The 27,742-nt window shown below is 42.4% G+C and overlaps 1 protein-coding gene across 1 annotated transcript in view; it reads right to left on the bottom strand.

Moving 5' to 3' along the window:
• Positions 1 to 7,237: 7,237 nt before the first annotated feature.
• Positions 7,238 to 27,742, bottom strand: part of HOOK3 (hook microtubule tethering protein 3) — an 87,913-nt gene continuing 67,408 nt past the window's right edge. Inside the window, exons 16-22 of the mRNA XM_060237071.1 lie at positions 21,652 to 21,739; positions 17,552 to 17,586; positions 16,658 to 16,740; positions 15,345 to 15,445; positions 13,084 to 13,188; positions 11,422 to 11,493; positions 7,238 to 10,448 (exon numbers count right to left, since the gene is read on the bottom strand). Of these exons, the coding sequence (XP_060093054.1) occupies positions 10,308 to 10,448; positions 11,422 to 11,493; positions 13,084 to 13,188; positions 15,345 to 15,445; positions 16,658 to 16,740; positions 17,552 to 17,586; positions 21,652 to 21,739 (625 nt within the window). The 3' untranslated portion in view covers positions 7,238 to 10,307. The remainder of the gene's footprint in view (positions 10,449 to 11,421; positions 11,494 to 13,083; positions 13,189 to 15,344; positions 15,446 to 16,657; positions 16,741 to 17,551; positions 17,587 to 21,651; positions 21,740 to 27,742) is intronic.

Here is a 27,742-nt window from a genome sequence, read left to right as displayed (position 1 = left end):
GGTTTTATATAAGCCTTTATTTACAACTTGTTTAACAACTGTACACTGGTTTTTTCTGTAGGCTTCAAAGCATTATTGTCTTTGAACTGAGAAAAAAAAATAAGATGGTTTGAACTCATCGCCATTATTACCTTGGTTGTCTATATACAGATATGTATATTAAAACCACTACCAGGCTGCTCTGGCAGTTACAGGATAAGGATTCACAGGCAAAAGATAAAGGGGGGGGGGAGGGAAATTGACACATGGTGATTTTAGGAATTCATTCTTTTACAGAAATATATCACTGGCAATTTCACGAACAGTAATTTTGGTAACCAGTCAACACCCAGTTTAGGACAGTCAAACAAGTTGCTATTGCAAAAAAATGAAAAAGAAAGGAAACTCTCCTACATAACACACAGTAACTGATATGTTGAAAATGTGCTTAGGATCTCAGAAAATTGCAGTTGCTTCATGATACTGATGCTTAGAAACAAACCTGAATAGCCAGCAACACCAATCTGCTCGGGGTTCCAAGCGTAATCTCACATTCCTCTACTCCACCTAGTGGTCTAAAATGGTTTAGCAAGCAAAAAGGGGAGTGGAAATGAGGGGATAGGGAAGGCCCTGGACCATAAGCTACCTATGACATCAGGCCACTTATGTCAATATCAGGCACAAAGAAAAAAAGAAAAAAAAACCCTCCAGAACCACCACACCAGACACCTGTGACACAAACCCCTGTAATGAGCTGAAAAGAAAAAAATTATGCGTGGGGGGAGGGGGGGCAAAAGGAGGAAAGAGAGCATTAACATTTTATCAGTAGAGGTAGCCTGAATGACAGAAACCAAAGCATCTGTCTCAAGAAGAGAGAGTTTGGCACAGCCTGCCAAAGGACTTGGGAGGCCCAATGCCAAACTTTCTACAAGTGGCGGGTCCAACTACACCTGCCTAACGCAACCCATCTACCTAATGTAATCCACTTACCTGAAACAAAAAACTACCCACCAGTGGCTCATAATGATAGGAAGCATCTGGTTCTACCTCTGCATCAGGGAGATGTGCCCTGTACTTCAAAAGAAAATGGCATGCATGCAGCCCCCCTTATCCCCCAATCTTTGACCTTTTCAGGGAGCCTGAGAGGCCAGAGACCAATCCTAGTCTTGCTCTCCTCCCTCCCCACTGAACTACTGAGAACATTATGAGGAGATGACACATTGGAAAGGCAGACGTGTGTCCCTCCAGAGCTCATCAACGCTAGCCGATAACTGGGAGGGAAAGATTTCTAGCCTCCTCCCCTTATGATCACCCCAGCCTGGAATAGCCCACTCTAGTGGCATCAAGTTGCAGCCGATGTAGGGAGGCCCATTACGGTTTTCAAGACAAGAGATGTTCAGAGGTAGTTTTGCCACTGCCTGCCTCTGTGTCATGACCTTGGGCTTCCCTAGTGGGCCCCTATCCAAACACTAGCCAGGGCCAACCCTGATTTAGCTTCTGAAGTTGATGAGATTAGGGTCAGGGCCCTGAACAGGTTAGTGCCTTCTGCTCTGAACAGATTTGGATGCTCGCAGCAAACACCAGGACGATCTCCTCTGTCTGACCACACAGACCTGTAGAGCAGACCCTCTTCCCTGCTTTGTGTTAGACGGTTAGGGACTGAAGGTGTAGTTGGAATTCTGTGGATCAGTTCTGCTAATTTGGCCACAGCTTCCTTCATCTTCAGCATGTAGATGAAGGAAGCTGTGGCTGAATCGGTAGAGTTGTGACCAACAGCTGTGGACCTCAAATCCAGCCCCCTCATCAGTTACCAGGTGGGTCCACAGTTTCCAACAAAGAAGGAAGAAGGATGCAAGAGTGTGTGGTGGCTCTAGCCATGAGACTTTCTGGAATCCTTTAGGGAAGGACGGTGGCTCAGTGGTAGAGCATCTGCTTGGGAAGCAGAAAGTCCCAGGTTCAATCCCTGGCATCTCCAAAAAAGGGTCCAGGCAAATAGGCGTGATAAACCTCAGCTTGAGACCCTGGAGAGCTGCTGCCAGTCTGAGAAGACAATACTGACTTTGATGGACCGAGGGTCTGATTCAGTATAAGGCAGCTTCATATGTTCATATGTTCAATCCATTTGGGGAAATAGGAAGGGGAGTCTGCCCTTTTCAAAACAGCCTTTCCGCACATGTAGCTACCGACCATCCTCTTTGGGATGGTAAATGTAACAGTAACAATACAAACACGACCACAAGAACAACACTCCCTCAGGTTTTCTATCATATTGCCACGTTTCCTAAATCTGCCTCAATACAAATATGAACCTGCAGCAGCACAATAGACACTTAAAAGAATAACTTTTTTTTTTAAAAAAAAGCAGCGTTAAAAACATATTTTTTTAAAAAAAGGCAGCACAAAAGCATTCTGAGTTATACTGTCGGCATATTGTACATGAATAATAGCAATATTTCATAATGTAAAAGGCATGTTAGTGCAATCAGAAAGGAAGTTAAAGACAGGGATCTGGAAGAGAGAACCAAGGTTAAAGACAGACAAGCCCCCTAGAAAGGACATTTGGCGTATTATTCTGAAATCTAAGAAGAATATGTTTATATTAGTGACCTCTGTTCTTATTCCTTTCTGGAGCTGCTTGTTCACACAAACACACAGGTGGAGGGGAACAAAAGAGGCCTCTGAAAGGAAAATGTAAAAGCTTTGCTATAATGAAGTGGGATGGGGACAGAACCAAGGAATTATACACATTAAGACAGTATGCAACATCAATAAATAATATATCGCATATATTTTGGGTGAAGATTTGGGAGTTTTAAATAGAAAACCTGGAAGGGGTCAGATACCACTTTCCATTTCTTTCCTCCGGGGAGGGGGGCAGACCATTTCTCGGCTTTGCAAGAAATGAAGGGGAAGGGATACAGATAGGATCGAACAACACGGCTCCTTTAGTGCACTTTAAAAAAATCATAACAGTAAATAAAGGTGCGTCTATAAAAACACTATTAAGAGTAAACGCTTTCTAGCTTAGTAACTGGAAGATTTGCAAGAGGCTTGCATGTTAATACTGTTAATACTCTGAATGTAGGTAGGAAGGTGAAATTAATGTACGATGAGCTACAGGAACTTGTTAACCTTAAGTCACTTTTAAATTTTATTTTACAATTTTAGAATATCATTTCACTGGCTTAACAGATCTGAGGGAGAGAGGGGTTTGGGGCCATTGGGAGAGGGGAAATGGGAGAGAGGAAGGGAGATAATTCTCTGCAACCAACTCCTCTCTTTGCCAAGCAGGTAACCCCGGAAGTTTTGAAATGATGGGATAGGTTTTGGTTGTAAAGGCTGAATTGGGGGACTGGTCTCACGGCGAATAGCCCTTGTGTTATGAACAGCGGAGCAGGTCAAGCGATCTCAGCTCCACAAACTGAAATTGGGGAGGGGAGAGGTTGGTAGGAACCAGCAGATCTTTTACTGCTGGAAAGTTTTTAAAAGCTGCTTAAGAAAGATATCTCAAGCAGTTTAGCTAATCTCGGTTAGTTTACCAAATCCAACAACCACAATAGCAATTTTTGTAGGCAGGAGTTTTGCAGGAGCAACAGAAATGTTTTGTGCAACAGGAATTTTTATATACTAAGATTTGAGAACACTTCTGCCCAGAAATCCACAAAAGTTATTTAATCTACTGGCAGGCAGGCAGGCATACCTAACTAGGAAAAACAAGGGCAACTGCGGCGGCAGGGGGGGAGAGACATGAAAAGACAAAACTTCCCAGTCAGGCGACATAGAACGGATTTCCTCACCATAAGCCAACTAAAAAGTGACTATTAGCAAGCCTTGCTGGGAGTATGTTAAACCTGGTCTTTTCATACACCTCAATTAAAACACCAGACTTTGTACCTCTCAAAGGCAGAAATGCTCAAAGTGGTTTTCTATATCCACGTCTTATTGCTGCATTTCTTAGCAGTCAATCTGCTAGCATCAGAACTGCACTGAGCACGGGGGTTCCACAAGTCTTCCCTCCCTTTGCATTTTTCCAGTTGCCACTACCTTTTATTTTCTTACAAATGTGCCTTAAAAATCAGGATATTTAGGCTGCTGTCGTCACTGGCAGCTGCACAGTGCCACCTTCCCTTTTTGTAATGCACGCGTTTTAGGGGCTAGGCATGTGCAGGTGTAAGAATGGTCCTATTGTCCCTGTGGGAAAACTGCTCTCCATTCTAAGGTTTAGACATTTGGGGCTGCAAACTGGTCTCTTAAACGTTTTCCAGTCAACAAACTGCAGATAAGGAGAGGAGTCAACTGCTCCCCCATCTAGTCAACTACTTTCAAGCGGCTCCAACTTAATCTTTCGGCAAGTCAATGCCTCTAGCAGGCAAAGAACAAAAGAGTGGGCCAGGAGGGCAGCCTGTAACACCAGAACCAAAAGTGATAACAAACACTCCCCCCAAACCAATGAAAGATCAAACTCCCACCCACCCACCTACCCCCAAGAAAACAGAGTAAGGGAGAGCAATGGATATCAAGGTACAGTAGTGTCAGATAAAGATATATAACTATCAGGGCATGTTTTTTTTAATAAAAAATTAAAAGACATATGTGCAAGGGAAAAAATCCCTTCTTCCATAGGGGAAGCAGTGGTTGGGGCACATCAAGACAGCCAAACGCAAGGCAAGGAGGGAAGGCTGAGTGGCCAAAAAAAGCAATGAGTGTTCTTGTGCTTTTGGAAACTGCAAGGAAGGAAAAGACTGTGGCCCCCTGAGAACTATTACTGAGAACACATGGGAAGAGCCAGGGCTTTTTTTGTAGAAAAAGGCCAGCAGGAACTCCCTTGTCCATTAGGCCACACCCTCTGACACCAAGCCAGCAATGGCTCAAAAAATGCCCTGGGAAGAGCAACGATCACTCCTGTGCCTTCTTACAGTGATATGTCACTATCAGCCAAACCTCTGAGGAAAAAAAACTTGAAAATTTGCATAGACAAGGGATAAAAATTCCTCATTACCAAGGTGGGAGTTGGAGAGTACAGGGCAGGGATGTCCCACAGTCACAGTCCAGTCAGCAGGAAGCGGGACGAAACATCAAAAGCGCAGGAATAAGACGAGAGCAAACAGAAATGGAAAAAGTTCTGCTTGGAGATAATGAAAAATTAATTTCAAAAACTTTAAAATGGTCTACAGAAGATGAAGTAGTGAAATCTCAAATGATTAAATGGGCAATAAATGTAAATAAAGGAATACAGATGGATACATGGGAATATTTATGGAAAAACTCTATGAAACTTTCAACATGTCAGAATATTAAAGAGAACTGTTTTAAAATGATGTATAGATGGTATATGACACCTAAAAAATTGGCAAAGATGAATAACAAGATGCCAGACACATGTTGGAAATGTAAAAAACATGAAGGTTCTTTCTACCATATGTGGTGGACTTGTGAAAGAGCGAAAAAGTATTGGCAGATGATCCAACAAGAAATTTCTAGGAACTTGGGATATGAATTCAAGAAAGCTGCAGAGACTTTTTTGTTGGGATTACAAATGTAAAAATTTCCAAAAGAAGATAGAACTATAATTTGGTACTTGCTTTCAGCTGCTAGGACGCTATATGCGCAGTTATGGAAGCAAGAAAAAATACCAGAAAAATGGGATTGGATTGTAAAAGTTATGACATGGAGTGAGATGGACAAATTAACAAGAACTTTAAGAGATTATGATTTAGAAGATTTTAAAAGGGAGTGGAAAAAATTTAGAAGTTATGTAGAAGAGTGGAAAGTAAAAGGACATTGGACAATTTTTGATAATGATTAAACTTTAAAAGAAAGAAGAATATTAATTTTAGTTCTTAGGAATTAAAGGTACCTTTTAATGTTAGTATTTTGAGTAAATAACACTGGCGGGAGTCAAGTAACGGGGGAGAGGGGTGATTAGAAAGAAGCATAAGGGATAGATGAAAAGAAGTTATTAATGGAATTTGTTACCATATGTTTTCAATAAAATTGTTTAAAACAAGAAACATCAAAAGCGCAGGGAACACTATATATGAGAACAAACACGTCTGCTAGAAAAAGATCAGAATAGAAGTGGTCCCAAAAGAACTGGGCCAGGAAGGGAGCGGGGGGACTGAAAAATGTGAGGTGACAACTATGGCTCAAGAGAATGCATGGAAGACGGAGGATAATCTGAAGAGGTACAGGGTCAAAACTGACCCAGTAATGCCATGCAGAAAACCCCCAAATCTCTCCTAGTTCAGACAACTCACAAGGCTACACTAATAAGCCCTGGACTTTCTCAAGTCACTGTCTTCATCCTAGTTGTATATCTAACTCTGTTCAGATAAAAAGGTTGGATTTTCCAGAGCCATATCACTAACAGAGGCCCTCTCCTTCAGTGGAAAGTGCCTTCCTGTTCCTACCAAAAAGGAAAGTGCTTCCATTCTGCTAGCAGAATAGAAATGCAGAATCCATCCCAATGGTTTAGAAGGTCGATCACCGATAGATGCAGGCAGCATTCTGATTCACGTGGAGCAAAGGAAAAACACATTGGCAGCTTGCATTGTGCTCGGACTGCAGACTTTCAGCATGCAAAGAAAACAAAAAGGTTCTTCCATTTCTTCAAGTCAGAAATGACATCGTACATGCAGGCGTAGCTGGCCTTAAACTCAGGAACAAGTCGTCTGAATTGGGCCTAAACTGAGTGTCCTCACTGAGTAAAGACACCCACTGTTTCAGAAAAGCAAGAAAATGGGGGCCAAAGTATAATTTTGCCCAGCTACTGATCCCATTTGTATAGTGGAATAGCAACACATGGTTTCCCTCACCCTCCATTAATACAGCCTTCTTTGAGGGCTTCTTTGTGACCTGTAATTGGCCACTGTTGGAAACAGGATGCTGGACTACATGGCCCAAATGACTGATCCATAATGGCTGCTCTTATGTTTTATGGGGAAGTTGCACAAATTATGTGCAACAGATGCGGCATTTGTGCATGTGCAGATAACCTGCTCAAAGTGAATTCTGTGTCTCCAGCATCATTAGGAGACAGGTTTCCCCTATCTATCACTACTGCTATTAAATAACATTTTGCTCTATCAGCAAGTAATGATATCATTTGATGGTTCTGACCACAGATTAATTTCTGCCACCTATTATCCAGTGCCAATAAAGAGTCCAACCAACTCTTAATTATCCAATGGGAGGGGGGGGGGAATGAGGACTCAAATCTACCAGATGTCCTTATTAGGAGAAGAATTTAAACAAGAAGAAATATCTGTGGGGTTTATTAGAGTAAAATACAGCTGGCTAATTTTCAAGTTTTTTAAAGCAACATCTTAAAGAAATTATAATAAATTAAGCTGTGATAAACTCTTTAAAATCCAGAACATACATAGATGAGTATACCTTGCATCAATATGAGTCCTTAGCCAGCTTGTTTGCAGCACAAAAGAATCCAGAGGACAACAATCCAATAAAGAAAGCTAACCAACAATGCACAAATGTGAAAACCATAACCTTTAACCGGAGAAAAATATTTTCACACAAATCAAATATTATTCCAAGACCTTGCTGTTAAATGTTAAAATCAGAGAAAAAATGAGGAACTTTTATGTTTATATAGTACAATTCTTACACCTTGTCTTTACCCATTTAAGCTGCATTAGAACACCAGTTCTGTCTTTTAAACCAAAAATCACCCTTTTATCAAATGAGTGAATTTTCTTGAAACACACATGGATTGTTTCAACCCAGATCTTTTAAAAAGAAACCCTCTCTCATCACAAAATCTGCAAAAAGTAGCAAGGCACACAGACTCTGATCTTGAGAAAGCAAGATGCACAAATCTCACTGAATTCATGGCATTACATTAGTTAAGGCTAATGTCCCATTGACTTCAACAAGACTTAGTGCAACTAACTTTTTCTAAAATAGTTCTTGATAGCAGTTTTTCATGGTTCTTTTGAACTATGGGAAAGCATATTCGATTTTCAAAGCACCAGAACAAAACTGAAGCAGTTTTCAATTGAAAGGTCTTGATGTTTTCAAAATATGGGACTTTAAACTTTGCTTGCCTCATCCACCATAATGCAAGCAAGAAACAAGCAAAAGTGGAGAAATATTTTTTATGAAAGGTGAAAAAAAGGAATGAGAAACTGAAAGATGTCATGGAAAGCAGAAGAATCCCAACACCAACAGAAAAAGGAAGGGGTGGGAGATCAGCAAAGAAAACCTGAAACTGGAGAGCAGGTCAGTCCATTTATAAAAGCTTGTGTTCAAGTTGAATTCAGGCAGAGAACTAAATAATTTTTTAAATTAGATTAGCACAGTAGCCTAGAGACAATAATTCTTCCCCCCCTTGAACCGAACTCTCCCCCCCCCCCACCTCAGGTTTTTGAAACTGTTTTGCACAGTGAAGCACGCCAGAGGTTAAAACGGAGAATAGCGAGCAGCTGAGATGACTAGACCTGAGAATGGCCAAGTGTGGTATTGTTCAAGACTAACAGCTGCACCTGTGTATAGAATGTGATACTAAGTGCAAAGTCAACCAGCACAGAAAATAAGACGAACACCAAATAATTCTGCTTGTATACAGAACTTCAGTTTCCTCTGCCCTCTGTTCATTAATGCCACTTCACCAAGCGAACTACCCTTAGAAAGATTTTTTTAAATTATTTTTCTGTGTACTGGGGAGAAAATCCTGCTTCACCTAATTTGAAATACTATTACAGAGGGCCAATATCTACAAGTTTCATTTTAATAACAAGTAGCGTTGCTTTTTTATTAATAAAACTGTGGCCTCTTACAAAAAATGAGGGAGAACATTCTGAACTTAATCACATTTAAAAAAGCAAACAAACCACTTCCACGTAAAAAGCATTTTTGCTTTTTACATGGAAAAAATAATAAAAGGCAAAACGTTATATTGGAATATTTAACATGTCTCATGTTGACCTTTTTTAAAAAAGGGTATAAAGTAAGAGAAATTCCTTGTTGAAAAACAGGCATACTAAAGGGATCATTAATATTAAACAAGACCTCCCAAGTTATTCTAATGGTGAATCTATAGGGAAATGGCCCCATACTGAGCCATCTCAAATTTCATAAACATCAATTTGAAGGCAAAGGAACATTCAGAATACTCGGCAGGGACCAGAATCCAAAGGGAAATGCTATTCTTATTTCATGATGGAGACCAGGTATCCATTAACTTCACCCAAGTTGCACATTAAAATTTGGCGCAAAAAGGAGCATGAGCACACATGTCAGAATCACCTTGCACCAGTGCCATCTGCAAAGGCAATTTAATATCCTCATCCTCCTTACTAAAATGGATGGCCATTTTAAGACAATTTACCCCCCAAAATAAACCCAAATGTATTTCAGTGCAGAAAGAGGTGACCACTTCTCATGGTCGCTACTCTTCTAAATTTCCTGGTGATAGTTTACCAATGTGCAGCACTGTTCCTCAGTAGGATTCAGCCATGCCCTGAACCAAACGCTACCACAACCCCACACTTCCTCAGATTTCTACCCAGTTATGGAAGCGCGTCAACAACCCCGTGGATCGCCTGTTCTACACATGGTTAGAGCCCCATGTTGTCCTGGGCAGTAAAATGGAGAAATCATCAGATTGCTGAACTCTGGTGAAGCAGAAAGAGGACATGAGTAGAGAAAGCCAAAAGAAAGCTAGCCCACTTCTCTAAACCTAAACCCAAGGAAAGGAGTTAACAGCAGCACAAGGGAAACTTATCCAACACCCTTCCCTCCCGATCAGGGACCCTTGCAGCCAAGTTCCAGCTTCTGCCCATATCTAGGCCATTGCAACACATGCATTTCATAATTATACTACAAAGCATTGTTGCCTACCCCATCGCATCATATGAAAACAGACAGATTAGACTGGGGTGAAAAGAGAAAAAAAGGAGAAAATTCCCTTTTATACAATGGCAGCCTTGGAAAGGATCTTTCTCCAACAGGAGACATCTTTCTCCAACAGGAAACTCTCAGGTTTGCTACCCAGTCATCAACAGTTTGGGGAGACAAAGAGAAGGGGAAGTTCTGTACACAGGGAGGGAAGTAATGATTACACTCCACTAGGTGTCTTTGATGTTTCAGCACATTAAAAGGCAAAACAAAAAAGAGTGGAGGGAAATTAAAAAACATCGGGAGTTGTTGTTGTTGTTTTAAAGCCTTCCTGAAACGAGAAGTTAGTTGTAGGAACAAGGGAGGAAAAATACATAGAGGATGCTGGCTGGGTTTCCTGAAACGCTGTCACTTGCAACAGAAGTCGGTCTTGATCGCAGGATGGCTTCCTATCAAAAGGGCAAGGCTTTCCTCTACCTTGCTGTCGCTGGCTGGACGTGGCCTGGATAAGCTCTCCTTGTGCTGGTAGCTTGCCTTTGTCTAGCCAGGAAGGACTGTCCAGAACCTGTACTAGCAAGTCTGTCTTCTGCTGCTTTTTTATGAAGAGTCATCCCCTGTGGAGTAACAGACAAAAGTGCATTTAGTTTAATTCCCATTATGCATGTTGACTGGGTTGGGCCATCCCTATGTGTTCATAAACTTGTACTGAGAGAGCTAAGATCTGCCACAAACCTTGTAACATTCAGCATTCACAAAGCAAATTTCAATCATTCAAAGCACTCCACAGACATTCTCTGCAATGCTTCCAAGAATCCTAACCAGCATCATCAGCCCTGTGTTGAAGTTAGCAGCCTGGCAGCCCAGCCTAGCCCAATCTTGTCAGAACATGGGCACTAAGCAGGGTCAGCCACAGGTTAATACTTCAGTGGGAAGAGAGGGGTGGCTCTGCAGAGGAAGGCAATGGCAAACCACTTCTGTTCATTTCTTGCCTTGAAAACTCCACGGTTACGATGACTCAGGTTGTGACTCAACAGGGTCCAATTAAATTATTCTGAAGATGACCCTGGAGGTCCCTTCCAACTCTATAATTCTAATTCATGGAAAAGGCTGAGAGAATGGCTTGCAATAAGGCCACTTCATTAGGTCACCTCTCCTGACCATGGGATTAGTGGGAAGCTAAGCCTCAGGGGTTCAAGATGACCAGGAAGCAATCTGAGGACAGGACTGGAGCAGTTAACCCACCCCCATCAAGCTAAAGACTGTGAACAGTGTGAGGACTTCTAGTGTCCTGGCCCCACTGATGGACCTCCTGACGGCACCTGGTTTGTTTGGCCACTGGGTGACACAGAGTGTTGGACTGAATGGGCCTTTGGCTTGATCCAACATGGCTTCTCTTATGTTCCTATTCCACCCCTCAACTGATAAATTTATCTAGTAATCTAGAGAGAGTTCCCGGACCAACTCTAGAAGTTACCCTTTTTCAGAAGAGCGCAGAACTTTTTTCAAAAGCACCACAGACTTCAACAGTATTCTGTTCTTCACCTTGAGCTATGTTTTGAAGGCTCGTATTGGCTTCAGTCTACTTACCATGTTGTACCAAGCACTGACAATGTATTTTTCTTCAGTTTCTCTTTGACTCTTCGTTTTTTCAAATTCTTTCTAAGTAGGGAAAGCATACAAAATGCTTCAGATTATTTGACATGCATTAAAAAGCGCTGCTGGCTAAGCGCATAATAATGTAACCTCCCTTCTTAATGAAGTTAAAGAAATTGTTGCTCCTCTCTCCCCAAGCTGTTTGGCAGCTGACCTTGGGACAGACCCTACTCCTACCTATCCTACCACTCCACTAAGGAAAGCTTATTTACTGATTTATTTTATTAAAACATTTATACCCCACCTTTCCCCTTGGGTTCAATTTTGAAGCTTTCATGTAGTCTAAAAAACCATTGGTAGATGAGCCACTCACAAAATGGTTGGACCCATCCCTTTATTTCTTTCTGGGGGTGATGTTTATATCACACAAACAGTGGCCATTTTTTTTTAACAAAAGTCGTAACTGAGCCTAGATCTGGCTGTTGAAGGTATGTTATTACTTTATAGGATCTGTATATGTGCTATTAATTGACTGACTGAATATACTGAATATATACCCAGTCAAGCGGTTGACTGTACAATTTATTTGAAATATTTATACACTGCTTTTTTGACATATAAAAGTGGTTTCCAGATAGAGAGATAATACTATAAAACATCAAACCCAACAATAAATTCAAACAATCAGCATAGCCACAATATCCAAAGGCCCTTTAAGAAAAATCCAGCCTTATTCCACCCCCCCCCCCCCAAAAAAAAAATCTTTGCAGATGACACTTCCCACAGATTTCTTATAAGCTATCTCTAAAGGAGTGAGGTTGCCATTGTGGAAGAAACCCTCAAGGAAGAGTAGGGAATGATGCTGTCAGGGAACCATAAGCTTAGGGTATCCAAGTGGCTTGCAGGATCAGTTCCCTTCCTAATAAGGGGACATCAGGGGCAAGTACTGGAAACCGAATCAGCATGCTTGCCAAGTGGTACTTATGCTAGGAGGCTGTACGTAGGCAAACTATAAAAACTGGAACAGGAAACAGCAGCAGTTGGGTTTCACTGCAACTGCTGGAAATTGTTATTGTAAGAAGCCCCGGAAACAAAGGTGTGAGAATCTTTACATTTTGTTTGGTTTTATGCTCTGCAATTAAACTACTTCTGTTACCACAGTGTCTTGCCTTGTTGAGTGTTCTCTGACTAACCAAATCCACTAGAAAAAACCTGTGCCTTGGAAAAGAAAACAGCCTCTAGCAGAACACCACTGAAAAGCCCTAAGCATGAGACAAAAGCATTCTAACCTCTCTTGGGGCTGGGACTGCAAGGAGCTCCTAGGGTGATGCATGCAACACCCTCATGGGCTCGTATCAGGAAAGGTGGAACAGCAGTTAAAGGTTAAAACCAGTGCTGTGAACTGAACATGGAAATGGGCTGGCAGACAAGGCAGATGCTTCAAGATCTTAATAATATGGCTGAATGATGTGATTTTCATTATCATTTACTTCCCCCTTAAGAATGCAGTAAGGTCTGGACTCACTGCATATCTGCAGCACCCACTCATTCACCGTGGTTAGAACTGCCTCAAGAGACATTTCAAGGCATGGTTATTGCTCTGAGTGCTTCAGATTAGGAGCCTAGGATGGAGACGACTAATGCCGACAAAGTTACCTCTAAAGAATGGAACATCCTGTCACGTTCTTGCAGCTGATTCTTCAGAGCCTGGATCTCGGGTCCTGAACCCTGGTTCTGCTTGGGGTCTAAGGTGCGGATAACCTGTAAGGGGCAAGAATCACAAAGGTGGATCAAAGCACCACAAGCAGATATACACAAGGAAGTCTTCAAGGCAAGAAATTGTAAAGTCATGACGAAGTGAACACAGTTAAATACTGAAGTTATTAAAGCTCTTGTGAGAAACCTCTACCTTTACAGGTCAGCTGGAAGCTCCCCCACCCCACCCCATTCCTGTCTACAGCCCAAAATTTCTAAGACCCTTTTTTGGCCCGTTTACCAGTATGTCAATTCCTCCATGTCTTATCACAAAAATAAAAGCTCAAAGAGTATGTAAATTAAGCACTAGAAATGCTCTTCCTTCCTGCATGGCCACTCCAAAGGTATAAAGCAGCCTACATCTTCCTTCCATCCAGAGTGGAGGTGTAGCGTCTTTGTTCAAGGTTGCCTCCATTTGCACTGAGTATCAAAACCTGATGTGATTACAGGATGCTTGTGAGACTGGAAACCATTCAAAGGAGTTGCAGGAAGGAGCCCAGGACCTCTGAGCTGGTGGAGAAAACACTCCCTGCCATCCCAGCTGTGGGCTCACTCATGCAGCCCAGTTTAAAGAGGCTGCAGGAGGAAGCCCAAGGCAACTGAGCACGCAGGGAAAACACTCTCTGCTGGCCCAGCTATGGGCTGTCTTGGGTGACTCCATTTAAAGGGGGTTCACGAAGGAGCCCAAGGCCACTGAGCTGACAGAGGGAGTTCTCCCCAGCCCACCTTGGGGTCCTTCTGGCAGGGAAGCCAGGGCCAGCAGAAGGGAAGGGGTGAAGTGCTCCCTATGGGGGCAGTCCCCCCACTTTTCAGCTAGCCCTGGTTCTCTGCCATGCAGCTGTTGTTTGGGCTGTCTTAGCAGTCCCATTCAGCTTTTTGGGAGGGGGGGCCTTTCTGCAAACCCTTTTTAAAGGGACTGCAGTTCCTTTCAAGGGGTCTGCAGGGCCACAAACCAGTCTGGTTCATGAATGAGCCTTCTGTCTTGGTTTGTGGTTCAGCCATGAACCAAAGTGCATTTTCCCAGTTGTGCCCATCCTTAAAAAACACTTCCTATATTTAGGAGTTTCCTGCTTTTTTTAACTATAAGTTTCATATACATTCTGATTTACTTTATCATAAATTCTTTGGGCAACACTCTGAATTAGTGTGCCTTGAGATCTACCTAGGTCAGGCTTTGGTTATGCTATTATGATAAACTGTAATATATCTGGTGTTCCTTATAATACAGTAACTAATAGGTGTCCTCAGCAGCCTAGTGAACAGCTGAACTTGCACATTCTATAGGTTTTTGCCCCTTGACTTGTCCAGGAAAAGGATTAGAGACAGAAATCAGGGCTAGGAAGAACTCTACACGTTCTCAGGGTCCCATTTTCCCTACTTATGTCATGGGGTGCAACTAGCTTAATTTCACCCAAAGCAGCATTAAACTGCAAAAAATAACCCTTGCACTCATCTTCCTACCTGGTACAGTTGCATGCAAATCAGAGAGGGAGGAAATGAAGGGCCCTGGATACAAGATAATTGATTTTTTTTCTTGGAAAGGAATACAAAGGAACTGCAGAACCAGAGAAAGCCCCTGTTTCCAGAAGGGGCCAGCCAGATGCCTCTGAGAGCTCATAAGGAGGGTGAGAAGGTGCTGGGGAGAGACAGGGCAAGGCCAGCAGCATCTGGCATTCAGTCATGAAAAAGCTTTCACTCTGGAGGAGGGCAGGATGTTCAGGAGCATGCCTTGGGTCCACACCTTTCCCCATGTGCCTATGTTCTCCACTTTGAATGCTTCAGCTGTGAGACCTTGCGATTATTTGGAAAACATCTCTGCACATCAAAATCACTTGGGTCATCAGGTGCAATATGCAGATGTTCGGAACAGGCCAGGTTCATGTGAACGTGGGATCTCACGGTTCAGGCATTCACTTCTATATATGGCAAGAGGAAGGGTTAAGAAACCATGAAAGCTCAAGGCACCAGACACAGAGGTCATGGAGAAAAGTAACATCTAAACCCAGTATGCAGCTAGAAACCAAAGCACAGTTGAAGGGGGAGGGGGGAGAGAATGCAGGTCTCCGTATGATCTTGATATCATCTGCTCAATTTATTAGGCTATGGAGAGAAAACAAACTGCAGCTCTCTGACTGATATTAAAAACAGCACAAAATACTTACGCTTTTGGCCTTTTCCAAGTACTTTTTGTACCGCTCTTCCATTTGCTTCATTTCTTCTTCTTTTTTCCGTAAAGCTTCTTGTAATTCTTCTATCTTGAGAGCTTTGTAAGGAGAAAAAAATATCCACATTTCAGTGTAATGCCGCTCCTGAAATCCACAGCATTACACAGTAATTAAATGGCCTGTTCAATTACAAAAAAAGGCCAAATTACTGCTACCACATAAGCTGTTAAGAACATATGAGTCCTGCTGGATCAGACCAATGGTCCATCTAGTAAAGCATCCTGTCTCACAGTGGCCGGTCAGTTTCTCTAGATGGCCAACCACAGTGCATAGAGGCTGAGAACTTCCCCTGATGTTGCCTCCTGCATCTGGGACTTAGTGCCTTTGATGTGGAGGTTCCTCTCAATCACCATGGCTAGCAGCTATTGCTAGATTTATCCTCCATGAATCTCTCTAATCCCCTTTTAAAGCTGTTGCCCATGTTTCTGAGCAAGCAGGGATGTTTTGCAAGGCAAACACACACCGATAAGAGAACAATTCTTTCTTGCTCTCTCACACACATACACACACATCACCCATAGGACAAACTGGAAGAAACACTGATGTCAGCAGTAACATCTGAACTGTGTTTTGGCTTGTTCTCTATGTTTCTTGGTACAGCAATGGCCAGAGATACAAACCAGAGAATGAAAGTCAAAGAATTCTAGGCCCTTAGATCTTAGCCTGTGGCCAATGCCAATGCTTATACGACTGGCTTAAGATGCAGCTGGTTTACTTTTGTTCAGTTTATTTATATTGCATTTTTGTTGTACTTTTCCCCTTACTACTGTAAGATACTTGTTGTCCTTTGGGCAAAAATATTACATAGAAAACATGCAGGGCCTCATGCTCAAACCGGACTGTGCCTGTATTTATATCTTGCCATTCAGCCCTTAGTAGACAAAAATAGGCTTTCTCCTTCTAGATCAATAGGTCATGTGAACACAAACATTTGGGTGAATTTTAATCAAAAGAACTCTTAAGAATCAGGTGCAATCCAGCTTCATACAAATCAGTAGGAGCACTGCCACCGGTATCAATAAATTGGGCTGACCATTAATCACCATGCTTATTAAGTACGGTGACAGAAAACATCTTCTGAGGCATTACATGCAAATTTACTACACCATCAGTACAAAGCCAGGTGGGTGGTCAGCCTCTTAGCTTTAAAACACACACACACACGATGAATTCACAAAGTAAATGTTTTTAAGATCACCCAGACAAAAAAAGAAGTGTCCAATCACGCTCTGGAATAGAAGACTACTCACAACTGTTGTTATATCGAGGTTCTAGATCTTCAATGATTGCACGGTTTTTCTTTAGCTCATTATTAGCTTCGTGCAGCTTTTCGCTAGGGGAAAAAAATAAGAATAAAAAAGACATATACAGAAAGGACAAATATGGCTACAGAGAAGACCAGGCATCTCCATCTGTCTGTGAAATGTAACTGCAGACTTGTACAACCCTAACTTGCATCGAGGCCATGAGGCATCAGGCCCTGCAATTTGCATGTAACAGATGAACAGAGGTGCACAGTCTTTACCACATCTGCTTATGCCCTCTTAGTCTCCATTTTAGTGAGATAACAGCACCACTAAAGTAGGCAGATAATTCAAGACACAGCATTATATATACATATGTAATTTCTGATACTTATATGTATAATTTCTGATGCCTGATGTAATTCATTAAACAAAATGCTGCAAATACCTACCACAATATAAACCTGCTGAACTTCAGGGGAATTTCTTAAGGTTTGCCTGGCATGTACTCTTCTCTTTGAGGTGATCAGCCAAACCATTTCTCCATCCCCCCATCAGGGCTTTTAACTAAGAGGGATACTCTTTTAAAATTGTTGCCATGGTATGCTCTAACCTGAAAACTGCCATTTTCTTTTCTTTTTAAATAAGATAAATGAAAATAATAAATAAATTATATCCGGACTTGTGGCTTTATGGTATTTTTTCCCCTGTGAGCTACCTTACAGAAGGTCTTTGGAGACTTACGATTTTGAAATAAATTATGGAAATGGTTTATGATCAAGTATCTCCAGGTTCTATCATACCTTCCATCTTAAGCAGCTTTAGTGCTTATTGCTGTCCTTAAAATACTTTTAAATTTGTATAAAAACAGTTAAGACAGTTTTTAACAGAATTACTTACAGGTGTTCATCAAGTTTTTTCTTCAGAATGACAGACTGTGAAATAAAAGGTGAAAAAGGGGTTAAGAGCAGGAATTCACAGTGGTACAGAAAGCTGAGTGTGAAACTGAAAGTCACACACAAATGCATGTAACAAAATCCCAGGAGTCACATTGGTCAGAGATGTGGGAGGGGGCAATTTGGGCTCTTTACTCCTTCCCTGCCTACTGCCACCCCATCTTCTCACTCACTTTCCCTCTCTGCTACTGGAGATGGGAGGGGAAGAAGTGTATTAAAAAGGACAGTTGGGGGGAAGGGTAAGCACCCCCATACACATTACTGTTTTGTTCCAAGCAAGCCCACAGCATCCATCCCTGCAGCTTTGTTCTAACAGAAGTGGCCATTGGGGTTTGGTTTGCTAACATTCTTTGTTCTACCCTTACTATGCATAGATTAAAAAAAAACCCAAGTACTTCTGTTAAATTGTTGTACCATTTCATAACCACACAACTACAGCATAGTAACATCTTTGAGAATTTTGTTTCTATAATGTATACGGATGTAATCAAAAGACTGGTTGGCACAAAAGGCCCTATGTATTCCAACACATTTTGTAGCTCACTCACTTTCCTGGCAACTCAACACCCTGCTAATTGGACGATGAATGAACAGCAGTCATTCTCGCTGCTAGGAGACAAACCCAAAGGGTGGGGAGGGCAAAGGAGAGGGCTAGCATGGCTAGTGGCTGATCTAGATGTATGGCGACTTTGGCTCATGTAGGGACTCGAATTAGAGCATGTTGTGTGGCACTGAACTAGACTAGGGAATGTGAACTGAAACAGCTGTGATGTAACAGCAGTCTATCAGTAGTCCCATTAAATGTTCTGTTATCTGGATGTGGAAGCATATGTTGGGCAATTAAGTCCAGGGTGTCTGGGGTGATGCTAACTTGGAAGGGCTATCCTTGGAGGTACAAGGTGGCATGTCTCATCCCTCACTGGCCCAATATAATGTAGAATGGGAGGAAAGAGGGGAGGGTGAACTTGTTTGGCCTTGCATTTCTGGCTTCCTTCCCTGGTCTCCCATGTCCAAAGCTTTTATTCACTCTTACAAAGTTTTAAGAAACAAAAAACAAGCCACTTGCCAAAACTCAGAGGAAGTGGGTTGAAAGTCAAACAAAAGCCCTTCGTAGCATATATAATTATTCTCACTAGGATGTTATGACAGCTGCCACCATAAATGGGGATCTATAGAGGCAGTCTATCTGTGACTACGTGCCATAATAGCCAGACGCATGACCTTCCCATTAAAGATATGTTTTGCCCTTATTCACACAAGGCTCCGAAGCACAAAAAGCCTAAACAAGGGTAGGCAGGCGAATGGGGGCTGGCAGGTGTCACAGAGCTAAACAAAGCACTAACCTAGCCCAGAATGGAAATGTGTGTGCTGTTGATTTATATTCTACGTGTATTTGCCAATACCAGATTCAAATTCTTGGCATGCCTGTGTTTTGAGGCCCATGGCACATGCTACAAAACTGCCTACATGAAGTCACATGTGAACGCCAAATGTATATTACTCTTTGCAGGGTGGTGTGTCTGTGTATACACACATGCAGTGGCCATACATGCATACCTACAGCAGTCCTTTGCAAGTACTGTTTCTCACACTGCCAGCTACACAAGCATTGTGTGCTAATTCCTACAGAAATGACTTCATTTAGGAATCCATCTTATCTGAATCTGCCCAGGGATGCAGACGCGGGTCTGAAGGCCAGATTACAATTTGTGCCGCAGGAAGAACTTTTGAATACACCCCTATACATTAAAAACTAAATGTCGAGTGCAAATCTCACACTGTTAAAAGAACTTTACAGCTTTTTTTAAAAAACATTGTAGCTTTCTGTTCCAATGGGCTGAAATCTGTAAAAAGTGACTTTTTGTTTCTTTGCAGACCCATGAACACATGAAGCTGCATTATATCCTTGGTCCATCAAAGCTGGTATTGTCTACTCAGATTGGCAACAGCTCTCCAGGGTCTCACGTAAAGGTCTTTTCACACCACCTACAGCCAGATCCCTTAACTGGGGACGCCGGGAATTGAACCTGGGGCCTTCTGCATGTGTATCAGATGCTCTTCCACTGAGCCACAGCCCCTCCTTTTTCATCCATTCCTAAAGGAGCATGCAAACAAGTTGCCTGAAGCATTGCCACAGTGACGACACAGAGAAAAATAATTCAGCACATGTGCACCTCAGCTTTCAAACCACAGATGGGGAACGCATGTGTGCGTGTGAAACAGAGCATGAACAAAAAGTAAAAACTTTTACAGCTCCTCTTACAAATCAGAACCCCAGAATTGGGTATTGATTGACTCAAAGCAGGGTGAAGTAAATAGGAAGCCATACTCACAATAGCCTTGAGCAGAAACCCATGCCAAGAAACAGAGACAGACAGATTAGTACGAAGCAAAACAGCAGCCAGTAGATGAAAGTATTTTAGCGTCCTCCTTCTGAAGAGGAAAACATTTAAAGCTAGGCACTCTCAGAGCATGCACACTGTTCTTCTCTTTCTGTGCTCTCTACGGTTTCTTCCTCCTAGACAGCTCTGAAAAGCTATCACAAATGTATTTCAAGTACATGAATGAATGTTCCCATTGAAAGCAAATGCTACAAGACATCTTCAGAAAAACAGAAAAGAAGAAAAAAAAAAAGCAGCAAGCATACAAATTCGATTCAAAGGATGACAGCCACAATTATTGTAAAGCTGGTGCTGGAGCAATTTTCTTGTGTGCACCAGGAGGTTTTGATCAGACTGTATGCAAAAGCTGTTAAAACTATTTGATGAGCTGCTGTACACCAGCACCTAATGATGATACAGAAAAAAAACAACCCGGAATGCAATGTTTATAATGGTATTTCCCAATGTCGGGTTCCTGCATTTCAAGACTGCTGTATTGAACTGTGGCTAGCTGTACAACATGCTCATCCAAAGCTCTCTGCAAGTGTTAAAAGACATTTATGGGATTGTGGTCCTTAATCTTTTTAGGAGAGAAAGGCAGAGCCTGGACTCACTTCTCTCCCCATCTTCTCCCGCTAGACAGGATAACTGAGGCTCTCAGAGCCAACAGTATCAATCCTCCGGGGAGTGGGAGGCCCAATCCCATGCACAGCCTGTAATCTGGGAGTTACAGCAATTTTATTAGGTGGGTACCACAGAAAAGGTATCAAGATGAAAGAGTTCACAGGATTATACACAACACAGAGAGAATTTACAAACAACCTTGCATGTCAAGGGGGGGTTGATTTGGGCATTAGACAGGCAGAAAGCTATCCAGAAGGCAGTCATTCTAATATTTAAGTATCTACAGCTACACTTGGATTAGAAACAGGTGGTCTGCAGAATGATTGTGATTGCTGTCTGGCTCTCCAGCTGCAAATCCCTTTCTGTCCCCTTCCTCCGCCTCCCCCCCCCCTCCGCAACACACACACTTAGCTCACTGGATGACTCAAAAGCACATGATTCATTCCATCTCCTTCTTTCTGAGAAAGTTGGCCTGGGTTGCTCTAGTCCAGGGAGTCAGAAAAACACACTATGGACTGGGGCACTTGGGTCTGGTAAAAGAGAAACTGGAATGTATTAAGGAAAGAAGGTTTGTTTTTCCTAGTGGCCTGACCTAGAAGAAATCTGGGCATGAAAGGAGAACCAGGCTGGGGAGCCTTAATCTCCATGGTCTTATATGTTTCTTTCCTCCCTCCCTACTTCTTTCTCTGGTCCAGCCATGGAAAACAAGAAAATACCAGAGAGCAGCAGCAAGTCCACCACCTTCTTTTTGGCTGGCATACATCAGTCTCCTCGCCATTCTTTTGAATAGTGGATGGGATGGAGGATGGACTTGCCAGTAAGCTGCTCCCAAAGTGGTGGGAATGGTTGCCACTCTCCCTTCATTCCAACAGGTTCACTGCTTTAAAAAGGAGCAGGGATCAACATCATTTCACCTTCAAATTTTAAAGTGGTGAAGCTTAGCATGAAAATGTAGTACAGCAAGGACTGGAAAAGTTGGCACTGGAAAATATAGCACCATTGCAAATGCATGGCCCATGTTTAGTGTGTTTCCACTTACATCTTCAGCTTTTGAACCTTGTTCCTGTAAAGATTTTTGCAGTTCTTCAACTTGAGACTGTACTTCGAGCAGTCTCTGATTTACAAGCCTGGAAATAAGGAACAAATTTTTTGTTTTCAGAAAGAATGACTACTCAGGTCTACTAGGAACTAGAAAAAGGGAAAGAGAAAAAAGCTGCAACCCCTCCCCCCCAGAAAACAAGAAAAATTGAGGTATATATTATGTAAGCATTAAATTATAAATCCAATACATTATCAAATAAATAAATGAATCTACTTTAATAAATATAGAAGACGACGACAACGACATTGGATTTGTATCGCGTCCTCCACTCTGAATCTGAGTCTCAGAGCGGCTCACAATTTTACCTTCCTCCTCCACAACAAACAACCTGTGAGGTAGGTGGGGCCAAGAGACCGCTCACAGAAGCTGCCCTTTCAAGGACAACCCCTACGAAAGCTATGACTGACCCAAGGCCATTCCAGCAGCTGCAAGTGGAGGAGTGGGGAATCAAAACCAGTTCTCCCAGATAAGAGTCCATGCACTTAAACCACTACACCAAACTGGCTCTCAATATACAATAAGTTTAATAAAAAGCATATAAAAAGTTGATGCTATTTGTCATAAAAGATCAAATACACAATATACCCAGAATTAAAATATCAGTAGTATGAACTAGGCATATGGTTCAGCAAGATATACAAAGTTGATACTGACGTTTTAGGTATATTGTGTGCAACAGTTTGTATTTAACATTTATTTTTGACACAGGAATCAGCTGTATCTTTTGGGGCGGGGTATACTTGACCGCTGATGAAGAGAGCTTTGCCAAAATGTGCTTTTATTTTATTTAATTCATTCATACCCCACCTTTCTTCCCAATGGGGACCCTAACTCACTCAGACCATTTCCCCCTCTTCCACTGTATCCTCACCCTGTCAGGTAGGTTAGGTTATGACCAGATTAGTAGAAACTTGACCCTGGGTCTCTCTGGTATCCACTGTATATGAAAAAGTGAGCTCTGTCACATGACAGCTCATAGTGGAACAAGTGTTGCTATAGTCTTTAAGTGTTACTATAATAGACCAGGACGGTTGCCCCACTGGAACTCCCAGATCCTAGTCCAACACTCTAACCACTACACCACACCCGCTCTGATAACTGACAACATGTTTTATATGTTATGATTACTACTGTATATTTATTAAAGGACAGTTATGTATACATTTATTGGAGTCCTCATTCCAGGTTTACATACATACACACCTCATCTTTTGTTCTTTACTCCCAAAATCTTATTCTTACATAGTTTTCAAGGGTCCAACCAGACAAGACATTGGGAGTTTCCATGACTGGATATCCCAGTGCTTTTTTTAAAAAATGCCCCCATATGCTAAATAATTTCATTGAAGGAAAGCAAACTAAAGCGCTGGAACTTCTGATCACAGAACTCTGATTCGGCCCTCACTCTATAAATGCTCATAATTCACTGCACACCTAAATGGGACAGCAATTGTATAAGAAGCACGCTGTTGCATTCATTTTCCAAGCGTTTCAGTTCCAACCATTTCACACAATGTACTTTGACAAAGGTAAAAAAACTAAGCAGACTGCAACACTAGCTAGCTAAACCTCAAAATCCGCAAAACGCTGCCAAAGCATATGATGGTGGAAGGACTCCTTGCTGACAGCAGCACATTTTCCAAACTCCGTGAGGAACTCCCAAGTTCCATTCTTCCAGAACGACCATTGGTACTTACCGTGAGGGGTCATTCTCCTCTGAGTACAGGAGGACATCTTGGGTGCTTTCCACCATCTTGTCAGGGAGGCAGGAAATAGAATAATTCTTCTTCCTCTTCCTTGACCCTGGAGCACCCAGATCTCCTCAGTTGGGATACTCTGATAAGCAGTCTCTAAACTACCAACCTTACTCACAATAAGGAAACAGTATTAACAGTAATAACAGTCAGTTAATATGCAAAAAGCATAACATAAGGAACTGTAAAGAACTGTAGAGCAGCAGAAGAAAATGGAATAGATATAGCAGAATAGACCCTAGTATGAGCGATGCAATGTGGTGGGCAAGATGTCCTCCTGTACTCAGAGGAGAATGACCCCTCTCGGTAAGTACCAATGGTCATTCTCCCTCTGAGTCGGAGGCCATCTTGGGATCTCTTATAGCAGTAAATTAATGACAGGGTGGGGCATCGCATAGAGGACCATGTTGCAGCCCTGCACACCTCGTCTACCGAGGCGTAATTTTTAAAGGCAGCACTTCTAGCTGAATGTGCTGTAATACCTCTGGGTACTTCTAATTTCATTGCTCTATAGGCTTCCGCAATACATTGTTTAATAGCATAGCTGATGGCTGAAGTGGACATCTTTTGGCCCAATCTTGGTTGTGCAATGTTAATAAACATGGCATCCGTTTTCCAGATTGGTTCAGTCCTGATTAAATATGCTTTTAGACAGCGTCTGACATCTAAGGTATGCCACATTCGCTCCCTAGGATGTTTAGGTCTGGACAAAATAATGGCAAGTGTTCTTGAGACTTGTGAAATTTTGACACAATCTTGGGTTGAAAAGTAGGAGCTGTACAAAGAACTACTTTGTCTTTGTGAAAAATACAAAGTTCTTTCTTTACAGACAGTGCATTGATCTCCGACACCCTTCTTGCTGAAGTGATCGCTATTAAGAAGATTGTCTTTAAGCGCAACCATCTTAGAGAAATGCCTTGAATAGGCTCAAAGGGTGTTTTAGTGAGTGCGGACAAGACAGTGTGTAGATGCCACGTTGGAAACCTATGAGTCTGTGGAGGGCACTTAAATGTGGCTCCCCTTAAGAACCTCTGTACATGTGCATGCTTGGAGGGATCTTTACCTTGTATCAGTCCCAATATGGAAGATAGTGCTGCTACCTGTCTCCGTAAAGTGGCTGGTTTCAGTCCAGATTGTAATCCATTTTGTAGGAATTCCAATATGTCTTGAATTGATGGATTTAGTGGATCTTTTGCTTTTCTGCGACACCACCTATGAAAAGCTTTCCAAGTGGTATTGTAAATTCTAATGGTGGACTTCTTTCTGGAGGCCAATAATGTGTCAGTGATCTCTAAAGAATAACTTAACTTCAGGAATGTAGATTGTTCAATTTCCACACGGTCAATTGCAGCCAATCTGGATGCGGATGCCAAATTGGACCCTGTGTCAACATGTCTGGAATGATTTCTAGCCAGAGAAGTTGAGTGGTTGATAGCCTTTGGATAGATGAGAACCATGGACGCCGTGGCCACCATGGGGCTACTAATATGACCTGTGCTTTCTGATGTTGTACCTGTTGAAGAAACCTTGATAACACTGGAATCAGGGGGAAGGCATACAGTAGGCCCTGAGGCCAACTCACTGTCAGTGTGTCCACCGCTGCTGCAGCCAGCTGAAAAAATCTGGTGCAAAAGGTTGTTACCTGGTAGTTGTCGTGAGAAGCAAACAGGTCCATTATAGGTTGACCAAACTGTTCGACTATCTGCTGGAATACTGACATCTTTAATCTCTATTCCCCTGGTTGTATGGTCATTCGGCTGAGCCAATCTGGTTGAACATTGGCAATGCCCTTGATGTGTTCTGCCCTGATGGAAAGAAGGTGGTGTTCTGCCCAGTTGAATACTGTCTTTGTTTCCCTGGACAGAGCTGATGACCTTGAGCCCCCCTGATGATTCAGGTAGGGCTTTGCAGCCATACTGTCTGTTCTTACTAGTACATGCTGTTTCTGTACCTGATCGGTAAAGAATAATAGGACTAGGTGTATTGCTCGTAGTTCCAATACATTGATCGGCAGTTGGGTTTCTGACGGTAACCATCGACCCTGCGTTGGTGTGTTGTCGAGTGTTGCTCCCCAACCTGACAAACTGGCATCTGTGAACAGCTGCATCTCTCTGGGAAGATAGTAAACTCTCCCTTGTCGCAGACTGGAATCCCTGGACCACCACATCAGAGATTTCTTGACCTCTAATGTGACCTTGATCTGTGGATTCTGTTTTGTCATGATCTGGTACTGGTGAGGGCAGATTAACCTTTGTAACAGTCTTGTATGTAATCTGCCCCACTGAACTGCATCTATGTTTGAGATGAGCAAACCCATCAATTTGGCTAAAGTCAATAATGGAGTGTGAGTGTTCTGAATGACTAAATTCACGAGTTGCTTGGTTTTCTGTATCTTGTCGTTCGGAAGAAAGATAGAGTTCTTTCGTGTATCTATAACCATCCTCAAGTGTTCCAACCTTTGTGTTGGTTCTAGAGAGCTCTTGGCTATATTTATAAGAAAGCCATGTTCCTGTAGACACTGCATAGTTGCTTGGACATCCGACAGAGCTTTCCGGTTGGACGCTGATCTGATAAGAAGGTCGTCTAGGTATGGATGACCGTGTATCCCCTGTTGTCTGAGATGTGCCACAACATTTACCATCACCTTCGTGAATACCCTGGGGGCCGTGGCTAGACCGAAGGGAAGCGCTCTGAATTGAAAGTGTCTGTTCCACACAGAACCGAAGGAACCGGCGATGAGATAGCTGGATGGGAATGTGCAAATAAGCTTCCGTGAGATCCAGTGAGGTGAGGAACTGTCCTGATTGTAAGACCTCTGTGATTGACTTCAGGGTCTCCATACGAAAGTGTCGTAGATGAATGAATCTGTTGAGAAACTTTAGATCGAGTATTGCTCTCCAGTCTTCATTTTTCTTAGGAACCGTGAAGAATATTGAATAAACACCTCGACCCCTCTGATCTGTTGGAACGTGTTCTATGGCATTGATCTCTAAGAGATGTGTGATGGCCTTGTTCATTATAGATCTTTTTGTAGAGTTCTTCCGGATCAGGGACACCAGAAAACGTTTTGGTGGAATGCTTTTGAATTCTATTGCATATCCACATGATACGATTTCTAATGTCCAGCAATCTGTTTGGGAAGCCTCCCAAGCATCTTGAAAATATTGAAGTCTTTCCCCTACCGGAGTTGAAGTCCAGTCAAGCCTTGTTGAATTTTGGCTCCCGGTCCTGCTTGTCTCTACGCTCTGAATTCTGCTTGTTGAATCTAGGAACCCTTTTCTGAAGGGTTGTCTTGGTTGGTTCCAGGATGATCTCTTGTTATCTGCATAGGATCTTGATCTGTGTGTGAGGAACGAAAGGACTGAGAATAGAAGCTTCTTCTGTCAGTTCTGCGAATGTTCCTTGGCATGGCTTTCTTTCTGTCTTTGCTTTCCACTAAGATTTTATCTAAGGCACTACCAAAGAGCTTTTCTCCTTGAAACGGATATGATATCATGATTTGTCTGGAATGGTTGTCTGCAGGCCATGCTCTAAGCCAGATGCCTCTTCTGGCTACTGCCCCTGACGCCAGACCTCTGGAACAAAAGGTGAGGGCATCTAGAGAAGCGTCGGCCATGAATTCTGCTGCTTTAAGTAGTCTGGTGGTTCCCTCCATCAATTTCTTATCATTTTCTGGTAGCAATTCAAAGAGTCTCCTAGCCCAGACTACGGCTGCTCTAGATACAATAGACGATGCAGTACATGCCTTAATTGCCATAGTTACCGCCTCGTGTGATCTTTTTAGGGCTAGGTCAATTTTCTTGTCCCAATTGTCTCTAATGGAACCGTGCCCATCTTCTGACACCAAACCCGTATTTTTAAGAGCCGTCACTGGTGCGTCCACTATATTTCGTTTGCAAAAACAGGCAAATCATATAACTTTTTTACAAAGGCAGGTAACTGTCAATTAGAGTTAGGTTTTCCCCATTCAGCTTTTAATTGTCTCTCAAAGAATTGTGGAAAAGGGAAAACCTTGGTAGTGGTGTATGAGCCTGGGAAAAATTCCCTATCCCCAGTAGTTTTATTCCTGGGATTGGTATCGGTACTGGGATTCTCCTCCCCAGAGGCAGAATCTTGGAGCACCAGTGCTGCTATGACCCTGGTTAACAAATACTGATAGTCATCAGCTTTAAAGCAGTGAACTGACTGCTCTGGGACACAGACATCCTCCACCTCCTCATCTGAAATAAAACTCTCTTGATCTTTGGATTGTGACTCCACATCTGACCGATTCT

Source organism: Heteronotia binoei, chromosome 4 (genome assembly GCF_032191835.1).
Source record: "Heteronotia binoei isolate CCM8104 ecotype False Entrance Well chromosome 4, APGP_CSIRO_Hbin_v1, whole genome shotgun sequence".
In the NCBI taxonomy this organism is placed as follows: Eukaryota; Metazoa; Chordata; class Lepidosauria; order Squamata; family Gekkonidae; genus Heteronotia; species Heteronotia binoei.
This window is presented reverse-complemented; position numbering and strand designations above follow the sequence as displayed.